General features: G+C 41.8%; 1 protein-coding gene across 2 annotated transcripts in view; it reads left to right on the forward strand.

Moving 5' to 3' along the window:
• Nucleotides 1-198: 198 nt before the first annotated feature.
• Nucleotides 199-12,758, forward strand: part of ccdc85al (coiled-coil domain containing 85A, like) — a 28,879-nt gene continuing 16,319 nt past the window's right edge. For both annotated transcript variants that reach the window (XM_034120381.1, XM_034120382.1), the window contains exons 1-2: nucleotides 199-859; nucleotides 2,381-3,479. In XM_034120381.1, coding sequence (XP_033976272.1) covers nucleotides 608-859; nucleotides 2,381-3,479 — 1,351 coding nt within the window. In that variant the 5' untranslated portion in view covers nucleotides 199-607. The remainder of the gene's footprint in view (nucleotides 860-2,380; nucleotides 3,480-12,758) is intronic.

Below are 12,758 nucleotides of genomic sequence, written 5' to 3' on the forward strand. Positions count from 1 at the left end.
ACAGAGTGAAAGTGAACTCAGCATTTCGCACAGCTTGTTTAGAGTGTCTGTGAACATTAAGTGGCGCTGTAACCAAGCTGTACTTTTGGTGGAGCATAAACCCCTGGAGGGAGAGAGCTAGAGAGAGGGAGTGAGAAGGGGGAGAGCTCTTCCCTCTCTTCTTTCTCTCTGTATGTTTCTATCGTGCACAGCAGACTCTCCCCTCTCTCCCTCGCAGTGTGCTGGACCTACAGGCGGCAGGTGTGTGCATCCACTGTCCGCGGAAGCTTTTCTCACTTATTTGGGACCGATTTTGGATACAAAACCGAGACGATAACTCAAACTGTAAGCACTGTAGCACTGTAATGTGGCTGTGAGGATGTTGCAGTGATAGACAGCAGAGCAGCTTTCCCACTGTATCGCGCTCAGCCGGCATCGTCAGCTGTTGCTCTAGCCGAGAGTGGAAGTGTCGCGAGCGAACTGAACAAAAAAGGCCAAACTATGCGACTGACTTTCTGCCGGTAACCGTTTTACACCTCAAGTCGACCAGGGAGCGGATGCGAGCAGAGGTTGCCAACGAGCCTCGGACTATTTTCTTCTCTTTGTCGGTGCCGGAGGAGCCGTGCCAATGGAGAAAGCAACTCCGCCGCCCCAGCCCCAGCCCCAGCTCCAGCTGTCGATAGCGAAGACGGAAAGTCCGGCGGAGGACGTCTCCGGCCTGACCGACGAGGAGCTGCTCAAGTGGGGCAAGGAGGATCTGGTGCGGCGGCTGAGGCGGTCCGAGGCCGACAAGATGAGCGTGATTCTGGACCACGGGAATCTCATCCGAGAGGTCAATCGCAGCCTCCAGCTGCACTTGAACGAGATCAGGGGGCTGAAGGTGAGGAGGGGGCGCGCATCGGTGAAAGATGAGATCATAGGTTTGGAGCACACCTGAGAGCGCGCATGGCAGGACGGATGCTCTGCTTTTTAGTGAACATGGTGTGAGAATAGATGGTATTATTGAAGTTCATCGTGCCATTGTGCAGGCCTGCATGAGAGTGTGATGTGGGTGAATGAACACTCTGTGTGCACACATACTTTATGGTATGCTTAAGGAGGGTTTATAGATTATATTTAACTTCCTGGAAATACATGAAGATCAAAAACAGTTAAATTAACAAAGAAAGGTAAATCATTTACAAAATGTATCTCTAAACTAAAGGCTTGACGATATGGCCAAAATACTATTAAAATGATATCTCAATAACGATACATCACAATACTATATATTTTTCTAGTATTTCAATAAATAAACCATTAATTAAATACTTAAAAAATCTCAGTATTTTGTCATTTTGGGAACTTAAGTGCAAAATAAACTGTTTTATGTGAAATCATAGTGAAAACAAAAACAAAATGTAGCAAAATGTAATACACAATTGAGTTTTTGAATAATTTTAACGATGCATATAACCACATCACACAGCCTTACCCTCAGCTTATAGAACAACAAAGCAAGTTAAAGTGCTGAAAAGGCCAATGAAATAGAAGTCCATCCTTCTTATGCTCAAGTGAAGATCACGTCTCTCTGTTCATATGCCAATGCTCAAATCTGGAGTCCAGATTTCTTTCTGTCTGAGCTACACACACCTCACATTCCCAGACAATCCCTGCATGTCAATCTACAGCATGTGCACTACAATTTGCCTTTAGAACAACGTGGCATTTGCTTCGAAAGTCTATGCAAGCATTCTCCTTTTCCATAACCTTTGTACTGCCTTCATTTTCCGCACTGCTAACAAGAGGGTTGTGGAACAGTGTCCACAATATTTGCAGTTAAAGCTGAGACCCAGCCTGAGGTAGCCTCAGATGAAACACATGGGGATCATTTGCCTTTCTTTCAGAGACCTCGTCACCTCTCCACCCTTCCAAGCTGCTTAATTACACAGGAAAGAGCTGGAGGGTGTGAGAGGGAGGGAGCGGGAGAGCAAGGGTAGGAAAGAAGGAGCTCTTGGGAAGGTGAAGGGGAGATGTTTAAGTAAACGTTGCTAGGTGTGAAATGTATGGGGCGTGAGATTTCACTGCTTTCAGTTTTATGTAAGGCCCTCTCCAATCTCTTGCAGTCTACATTAAATACTTCACGTTGAATGGCACATAGTGAGGGAGTGCTTTTGAGGGAAAAGATAGAGTGGATTAGGATTTCATTTCATTATGATTGCATACAGCGTACTGAAATCTATAAAAGAGCAGTGAAATGGATTGAAATTGGACAATTGTTGTAGCGATTTAGTCAGAGTTAAATCAATAGAAAACAAATTCATTAGTTTTATACCAAATCCAAATCACATTTGGTTTCTATCTGCTCCCTAATGCCAGTTAAACTCATTTGTCTATTGTGCTTTCCTTCCCATTCCCTCAGGATATTAACCAGAAGCTGCAGGAGGACAACCGCGAGCTGCGGGACTTGTGCTGCTTCCTGGATGATGACCGCCAGAAAGGCAAGCGTGTATCCAGGGAGTGGCAGCGCTTAGGACGCTACAGCGCCAGCATCATGCGCAAAGAGGTGTCCCTCTACCTCCAGAAACTCAAGGAGCTGGAGCTTCGGCAGGAGGAGGTCATCCGGGAGAATTTGGAGCTGAAGGAGCTCTGCCTGCTGCTTGACGAGGAGAAGGGGGTGGTAGGTGGAGGAAGTGGCGGTGGCGGAGGAGGAAGCATAGGGGGAGGGAGTGTAGGGATGGGAGGGTGCCGCAACTCCATCGACAGCCAGAGTAGTCTGCTGCTGGTGCCCGGGCAGGGGCTCCTGATGAGAGACGTGGGGGACGGGAGCAGCACCTCCAGCGCAGGAAGTGCTGACAGCTCGGATCACCTTCACCACAAGCAGCCTCACCTGGCTCCAGGGGTGGGTGGGGTTGGGAGCGGTGGAGAGAAAGGGAGCCCGGAGCTGGTGCACAAACCCAGGTGTAGCAGCATCAGTGGAATAGGAGGCGGGGGAGACAGAGATATGTCCAGCCCTGAGCACCCTGCAGGACGCCACAGGAGTACCAGCCTGGAGTACCCGTACACCCTGCCCCAGCTCTGTCGCCCCCGCTGCGGCTCCATATCCGTGCCTGACCACAGTCGAGTCATGCGGGGCCTCAGCCCGGAAAAATACGGGCGGAACGTGGGCCGACGCAGTCCGGAGCAGCACCCCAAGCACCACACCTCTGACCTGCTCCTGGGCCAGAGGCAGCACTTCCTGGGTCAGGGGGGCAGCGGGGAGCTCTATCAGAGGCACCACAGGAGCAGCATCAGCAGTTTGGGCTGCGGGAGCCCCGAGCCCAGGCAGGCACATTTAGGGGCCCCAGAGCACCACGAAAAGGGATGCGTGGTCCAGGGGGGCAGCCCTGAAACTCATAGGCACCAGTACAGTCTGAGCCCCGACCAAGTGAAGTTCGGCAGCCCGGTGAGAGACGGGCAGAGGAGGCCGGCTGGAGATGAGCTGTCGCCAAACCATCGGGGCATCTACAATGGCATGAACGGTAGGTGTGTGTGTGAGTGCATGGGGTCAATCTATGTCTCAATTTTCAAATGTATTCAGAAACGTTCTCATGCGCACATACCCTTATACACGCAATTTTAGTTTTTTAACTGCATCTAGGAATCTCTCGATTAAAACAATATCCAACGACAACGTTTGGTTACTTTGTGATGAAACCTGGGATCATGGGAGTTGTTGTCTTCACCAAAAGGTCATTGCAGTTAGCTTCTCTGGGGTTAGGATTCGTTCAGTGTTCATTGTTCGAAAGGTTTGAAAGGGGAGCCGAATTATCCACAGCGTTCTCCTCCTTTCCATAACAAACAGAGCACCTTCAAGTACAAAATATGTGTTTCCCCGAGTAACACAGGGGCTGTGAGCTAATTGCTAAAATGTAGTCAGCTTGTTTTTATGATTAGATCCAGAAGTCAGATGATCTTGTTAAAATGTAAAGTTGGAAACATTCCAGATCTAAATCATTTATCGTAAAAATGTGGCTTGAAACTAGATAAGATCCAATTTATAACAGCTTCTAGCTAAAGTTTGCCAAATTGTATAAGTATAAAGATATTTCTAATTGTGTTCAGCCATTTTAATGCAGAAATGTTACATGTTATACCTTTAAATTCACCAGATGACATTTTGAATAATCTTATACAGTCAAAGTCTTACATGAACTCAAGACACGATCTCTGTAAAAACTGTTAAAAATAAATAAATAAGGAAAATCAACAAAAGTGTTAAAGGCGATTTCAGTAGAACACATTTATTTTATTGAGAAAACACAGATACTCTTCCTCGTTCTGACTGTTGCAAAATGTACAGCATTATTGATTTTTTCTGGCGTCTCGAGAGGAATGTGGGTTGGCTTGGTGGATGAGAGAGAAAGTAAAGGGAACAGATTATTTGATTATTTTTAACGTTCTATAAGTTGAACATATTGGACTCAAATGAACCATGCTCAGATATCAGTGTGCGATAGCGTTGCAACACACGTGCACCTCTTAAGACGACGAATTACCTCCAAATCTTTCCCGTCTCGCTGATCTGTTCCCAGTGAGATCAGGGAGAGTTAAGGGTGTCAGAGAGAAGGAGGAATATCAAAGTACCAACTTGGCTGCTGTTTAAATACCCCACAGTGGCTGATAATGATTTCTGTAGTCTAGGGGAAAAAAAGTGCTGAGTGGCACAGAGCTGGCAGAAGCTAAAGGACAAATTCCTCAAGGTGAAATATCTGCCTGCCTTGGCAATACGATGCTGAAAATACAAGAGAAACAGTGTACACAGAGCAGAGTGATTCCTGGAAGAAGTTCAATAACCTCTCATGTAGTAAGGCCAATAGTTAGTTATGTGATATTATGTGCAATTGTTATGGAACAGTGAGTCATTTTTGCTTATTGATTATTATGTCTCCTTGTAAAAAAGACAATTGCAAATCAATGCGTGCTATCTTTGCTAACATTAGCATGACTTTAAAGGGGCACTCTACATATTTTTCGCATGAAAATGAGTTTACTAGTTACTTGGAGTATTTATTGTAAAAACGGTTGTGTGTCACCTGTAGCTTTGGGGCTGATTTACGGAGTCTGACAAATGATGATGTAATTTTTAGGTCATCTGGGTTTTTTCCCCTTGTTGGTTTGAAGAGTAAAAATACATTTCTTGACAAAACTAATCAAACAGAAGTTGTAGAAAATGAAGAAATTGTTTTTATTTGCCAGACGTCAATGGTCTAAAGGACAATTTTGAGCTGCATTATGGGAAATTATTTGTGTTTTTGGACTCAACCCATACTGGAGACCAATGTTACTTTACAGGAACTTGGAAATGTAAGATTTGTTCGACCTCTTATTAAAATCTTACTTAAAAAGCTGTTTTATGATGTCACACAACAATAGCAGTACCACTCGAGTTGCACACTCCAAATAACAGAGCATCAACCGAAAGTAGTGTCGCCAATGCTATTAGACCCTGATTATATGATAGAAACAAAAGATGCAAAAAAAGTTATTTTGGGCATTACAATTTTTTTCAAAAAATGTAGCTAGCAGCTACCGAGTAACACATGTTTATTAACTTAAAACAGCTATCTATCTTTTGTTTTTTCATAAAGAGCCAGAAGTCCTGTTGCAGAAGCATAACTCCTTCGCAGAAAGGAAGGAATAGAATTAGGGTTATGGTACAAAACAGCCATTGCAGCCTTAGAAATTACAGTCTAGTAGTAAACATGCTCTCTCTAGCCATTTTGCAATCTCCAAAGATTGCGCCGGATTAATGCAAAGACACAACTTTGACTTGGATCATCATTCTGTTTATATTTTATCTGTGTGCTCTGTAGCTCAATAAGTTATTTGAATCTTGATGTAACCTGAAACCCGTATGATGTCTGCAAAAAGGTCTCACCACGGTAATGCCTCGCAAATCCTTAATTGGAAATTGTTGTGAGTGCACACGGGAAGTCACTGGCCCTTGAGTCTAGTGGTTTGCCCCACTGTAGCACGAGTGTTGTGAACTCCAAGTGAAATGCATGCAACAAATCGCCTTAAACCATGTTCACAAAGACTTAATTGAGCCTTTGTGTGAGAAAAGAGTGAGTGTGTGTGTTGCTATGGAGTAATATTGGTGTATCATTATAGTTATCTGTCAGAATGGCTGTTCATCACTATAACGGATGTCCCCACAGGGCGCTTATTCCTCTACTGACCTCACAAGGCCACCAACCTCAAGTGTCACAACACAGTATAAAAGTGACAAGGCATACAATAATAGACAAGGTGCACATACTGAATGTATTGCGTCTAAATACAGTGAAGAAAATAAAGAGTATTAATAGAGCAACAAGTCCTCCAACTCATACGACCAAATAGGTTGATTGTTCAGCAGCTTATTACGACCTATAGTCACGTTTTAAAGTTTAGCACCTCTAGTGGTCGTGTAAGAAACAACAATTTGCGGCAATTGCAAATGCTCCGGAGGGTCGTATATTCACAAATAACCCTCTCTGGAAAATCCTAAATTGTAGAATAGTTTGGCCATTAAAATGCTTTTTGATTAGATTTCTAGCGAGAAGTGTATATTGTACTTTTAGAATCCACGTCCAGTGGATGTGTAGGATCTATAGTTTGATAGATATTACGAAGATTATTTGAGGTCTCGCCAGGAGAACGTGTATGTCTTTGCCCCTACTGTATGTAAAGTTAGCGTCAACCCTCACCGGGTGAAAACAGTATTTCCGGTCTCGAAGTTTTCATAATAAAACCGTATTCCCCTCACTGTCAAATGATTTCACAGTGATATCTGCCGTACTCATCCACTAAAACACATCAGTTTATCCTTGTTAATTACACAACATTAAAGGTGGGGTAGGTAAGTTTGAGAAACCGGCTCGAGATCGCTAGAATTTGAAAATACACAACCGGAGAAAATCTGCCACTTCCTTATAGAGCCCCTCCTCCAACACACACGAACGCGCACATGACCAATGAGGGCACGAGATAAGTTTGTGCACAGATGGAAGGCTGACAGGCAGGTAGGCCATCCAGTTATTTTAGCCGGGCCGGCTAAAATGATTGGTCGTGCTTTTTACAGTATTACGGCTTCCACAGATGAAATTTTTTTAGGGATTTTTTGTCAAAGCACTTAAGATATTCATTGCTATCGGGATGTTAAGAGCATTCCATGGAATATAACAAAAAGTGTATCTCGAGCCGGTTTCTCAAACTTACCTACCCTACCTTTAATTGGTTTAAATTGTGTAGATTGCTTTTGTGTTTTTCCCATAGATTTTTCCCTTTAGATTCTGAGAGACACATTTCTTTTTTCAGAGGTTTTTAAAAACATCGAACTACCCATAATCCTCAGCTATCGTTGAAGCTCGGTGATTGGATGTTTTAGCAGCAATGCACGTTGGGATATGGTGTTTATGCGATGTGAAATCCGAAAAACATAACAAATGTAAAAAAGAATAATACTTTATTCCGAGTGTGCTTGCTTTTCTCTTTGAAAGTCATCACATAACGGCATTGTAATACACGGTTCGGCTGCATTAAATATTACACATCTGCCGTAGTTCTCTATTTATAGAGCCCTGATTAAGACCTTTGGACAAACTGGAAGAAATACCGCCAAAACTGAATATGTGAAGTGGATCATAAATATATCAGCAATTAAACAACATCTTCAATTTCTCTTCGCACAATACGTCTCCTTGTATCAATAGTAATTCGGCTGACTTTTATATTTGATACAATTGGTAGATAGGCTATATTTACACCATAGCTTATAGAAAGGGACTTGTCGTTTTTAAAGATATTACTGATTTTCTTTGAATTAAAGAATGTAAATACTGAGTTGAGAGAATACTCAGGGGTTTTGGGTGATGGGAGACATATCTATGGAATCAGAATTTCAATAGCTTACCATTAAATGATGGATATACCTCAGATATGAATGTGTAGAACTACAATATGTGAAATAATATAGCAATATCCTGTAGAATTATGTGAAAACATGAATAAAACTACACATCTTCAGATGTTATACATACATAAGTGTCACTAATAATACAAAGTTATTATGGCATTGTATGCTGTGTGTTATTTGTAACATCTTCATAAAGTATAATTTATTGTGTTAACACTGTAAACTTGACCGTTTTTTAACCCGCACCGCCTAGTGGTTAAAGCACGTTATTGAATTTTTGTATTGAATATGTTATATTTGATGAAAACATTTAAATATTAAGAGTAGCCTACTTACAAAATAGGGGGAAAGTAGAAGGTCATTGATAGAAATATAGAATAGAAAATATCAAGAAGATACTGTAGTGATCTCTACAATAAAACAGTTTAGTGCAGGACGTCCAAAGATATTAACAGGAGGATGTGCAAAACAGACAAACTAATAAGGCTTTATTTAAACATTAAAGAATACTTTAGGTTAAGGTCTTCTTTTGAATAAGAAAAACACTTTGGGGGTATCTAGAGATAAATATTAAGCCTGACAAAGTACTTAACGTCTAATATATTGCATAGTTTATTTTGGCACTTGACAATCACTGTAACTAAAGTCTGCTTTAAGGGTTGTATATATTTCACATCATTAATCAGAATCTGCAAAGTAACTAAAATAAATGTAGTGAAAGTAAAAATACCAGGTTAACCTCTGAATTGTAGTGGAGTCGAACAAAGTAGTACATGTTGCTGTAACAAAAACATTTCCCAACTTGGGATCAATAAAGTATATCTTATCTTATCTTATCTTAAGATGATCGATGGCTACTGCCATATTTGAAAAATGTGCCTCTGAACCTTGACAAGTGCATGTTTCAGGCTTATCAATGAACAACAGGAGGGTTGACGCCAACTTTACATGGACGCTGCCGTCAATAGAAATGAATAGGGGAATAGTATTGTAAAGTAGGAGAAGTAAAGAGTGCAGCTTTGTGGCCGTGTCCATGTGTCATCCTCTGACCCATCCTGACTGCCATGTCCATTTTTGGACGAAGAGGGAATTGAATGCCTATGACGATGTAGTACACTCTACTCACTTGGATTATCCTCTAAGCCCTTTGAACAGTATTATTTCATTTTTTATCTACTTGCGTGTGTGCGCGTGCGTGTGTGTGTGTATGTGTGTGTGTGTGTGTGTGTGTGTGAATTGTATGGATGTGCCAGAGTGTCCCATCCAGGGTCACTGTAGTGTTTTATCCAAACAAATAAAAGTATCATGTTCCCGGGCCACTCGACAGCTCAGGCCGTTTAAATTCCTGACAAAATCCAAAATGAAAGCAAAACAATACTCTGACCTCTACGGCCTTTTACTACACACTGCTTCTGCATGTTTTGGGAAGCTCATCACACGTTTACCCCTTTCACACTACATTAGCGCATATATGCAGGGTTTTAAGCACATGATAAGCCGCTAAAAATAGGCAATAGACTGCTTACCTAAACTGTGGCCTCCATTACATTTCATTCATTGTGCACAAACAGAAGTAATAATAATAATAATAGTACTATTTGGCTGGGTGTCAGCAGGTCCTTTTTTCCCCTCAGTAAATGTCAAATCAACAACTTTATGCAATTGCTGTAATGCGTAGATGTTTATCAATTTGCAGGAGTTCTGCAAAACCTTGACAAACAGGACAGCATTTGTGAATCATGACAAATTGCATCTAATTCTGGGACGTCTTGTGACCTTTACGTGATAACTGTAGAGTAATTTGTCCGGGGAATCAATGCCGATTGTAAGTTTTCCAACTTGAGACTAAAGGCCAATGTTAGTGGGTTGTTTGTCTGGTGGGAAAGGGACTATATTGTGTGATGTTTAAAACTGGGAGTAGGATATGACCCCCCCCAAACTATAATACAAATATTAGAAATAAGCCTTCCATCCAACAAAATACATGAACCAGTAAATAACACTGGCGTACCTGAAAAGGCGTTAAGACTAGGGAGTATAAAGTGAATATATTAATTGAATGGTCCTGAATAATTCCTGAATAGCAACTAATGTTATCCTGGCCATGTAAAATGATGGGGCAGTAAAGCCTGTTTACTCTGTTAAACCTTCAGTTCAGTTTTGACCCAGAACAAATATGTCCATCTCTTCATGTGATAGACTTTCCCTTGGTAAAAGATAATCAGCCATGAACACTGTAGTCTCCTGACCCAGACTGTTCGCTAAGCCTATAGGATCTCTGCGCTGCAGAGGGTCTTTTTCAAAAAGACGAGAGACTTAATCATGTTTTCTGCTTTAGCAATCACAAGTTCTGCATATTAGCCTAAGCCACTCAGATGATGGGGGATGGGGGGGGAAATGGGCTGCATGGGAGAAAAAAGATACTACAGTGGGTGAGAGAACCTCTGCCCTTGCCATACACACACACACACTAACACACACACACACACACACACACACACACACACACACACACACACACACACACACACACACACACACACACACACACACACACACACACACACACACACACACACAGTACAATTATGCAATTGACCGTCAAAGTTCAGCTTCCTTTAGATACTGTTGCTACGATACATAGACGTATTACGCTTTATATACATGAAAAGCAGTATGAAAACAGTTCCAGGTTAACCACTCACACTGAAAGTTACTACATTTCACACTGAGGTAAAGCCACAATGGCTTATCATCTCAAGCCAGCAATAACTTACTTTTTCACCTGAAATAACTATCTTTAGCTAATGTTTGGTCGTGTCTACATGGTATCCCTCGATTTAGATGCCCGCTTTAAATATAAACAACTTTTTCTATCACCAACAACCTGCAAGCTTTTCGTTTTCCTCAGAGGCTAGCAAGTACCAACAACACCGGACACTCTGTATTTGGTTTTAAACAGCAACTCTGGTTGTTATATTGTTTCCCAATTCCTCTTATGATAGCAACTGCAGAGTTTTCATTCTTCTATAACCTCTGTAGCCATTCTGCAATCAACATTTACTTCATTATAGAGCAAACATATTGGTCATTGCCACTTATGTTATGGTAGCTTTTAAATGGAAGAAAGCTCAAACATTTCTAATGGAAATCCAACTTCAAACACTCGATATTCCACAAACGACAAGCGTGTAGTGTCTCAGCAGTGTTATTTATGCCTCCCTGGAAACAATTGACCTTTTTCTGAAAAGCAGTGCAGCTTTCATCAAATTGGTGAGGTATTTTCATTTGCTTGTGTTGTGTCTATTTGCATATGTTTTCTTAATTTTGAGTGCATCAAGCTTTCTGTGCCACCATCATATTAACTTAATAAGAACTGACAAACACTGGCAGCACAGTAGCATTTTTCCTGCTATTTTATCTGATCGAATTAGCAAAGAACATCCGAGTGTCTCATTCATTCTCCTTCTATTAATTGCATCAGCTGAGACGATCCAGCTCCTCTGGCTGTTATTAAGAAGTGCTGCTGCCTGTTTGCAACAGGAAATCATCGCTGAAGCTGTGGCCTCAGATAATGTTCTCCCTCTCCACTGTCACTATGAAAGCCAGGATATCTCTCTTTCTCCCTCCTTCCATCCTAATTGGCTGCCAGTGTGAACAACCAGCTGTCGGACACAGAGAAAACTCTGATTTCAAAGCCCTCTTTCTGGAGGAGTCCGGAGGATGTGCTGTTTGCCAAGCTTGGCTGTGGAAATAGGGTTGAGGAAGTATTTGAGTGGATTACTGGATGTTTTCTTCCTCTCCCTCTCGGTCCCTCTCCATTTTCCTCTCTGCAACACATCTTCTCTTCTTCCTCTGATTCCACCCTTCGGTCCTCTTCTCGCTCGCTCGTCTGCCAGGGCGATGGATGGAAAGCATCCCCTTGACAAATTGTGAAGTCTCACAGCCTAAGCGACATTTGAAGAAACTCAAATGTTTGTCACAGCTGCATGGCATGAAAGGATTTAGGGAGAGTTAGGCTGCTGTAATTCAAATGGATTAGTATTATTACCAGACAACCTTCATCTTTATTGCTTCCATCCCAGTTTTTCCTTTCTGCATGAGTTCAGCTCACCAAAGTAGCGTGGTGTTGTGTCGGTTGACTTGTTCAGACTACGAGGGTCAGGATACCAGAAATGTAGTTCTCAATAAAACCTGGAACATCTTGATAAAGCTTTACTTTACCTTGGCCCAATAGTCTTTTCATTCTTACTGAATAGAGCTTGAGTTATTCATAATGTAACTCAATGCTTTTTAGCTGTTAGTTCCGTTTTTAGTTAAGCAGGATTGTGAAGCTCCCCGCATGCTAACAGGAAACAGCTAACGTTAACTTGCTCTTCTCCTGCCGTTTTCATCAGGATTTGTTATTTAAATCTCTAGTGACTAAAGGTTGTCAAATGTTCTAAAACTATTAAAACTTATTTTCCCTTTCCATTCATCTGACTGAGCCAAGAATGGCAGTGATGCTGCGAATTGGAGTGGGGGGCTTATAGAAAAAACAAGTGCAGATACGGGTACTTTTTGAATCTACAGTCGCTCCATTTTCATTCGCCACTGAGCAACTCTCATAGGAATGAACGGGGTCCCGCCTCCAACGCTGTATCCAGTTCTCTTTATACATCCATGTCTCATAATCCTTAGTTTCTATCACTGCAGACTTTATATAAAACCTTAATAATTTTCTACAAATATCTCTCATTCACACTTGAGTAGGTATTCTCTGCTTTAAACCAGTGAAGGAATGAGAGCAGGTTAAAAGCTCCAGCAGTCTTTAAAATCCAACAGAGACATTTGTTTCTCTCGGTGGATGTCTTTTTCACAT

The sequence above is a fragment of the Trematomus bernacchii genome, unplaced genomic scaffold, assembly GCF_902827165.1.
Source record: "Trematomus bernacchii unplaced genomic scaffold, fTreBer1.1, whole genome shotgun sequence".
Taxonomy (NCBI): Eukaryota; Metazoa; Chordata; class Actinopteri; order Perciformes; family Nototheniidae; genus Trematomus; species Trematomus bernacchii.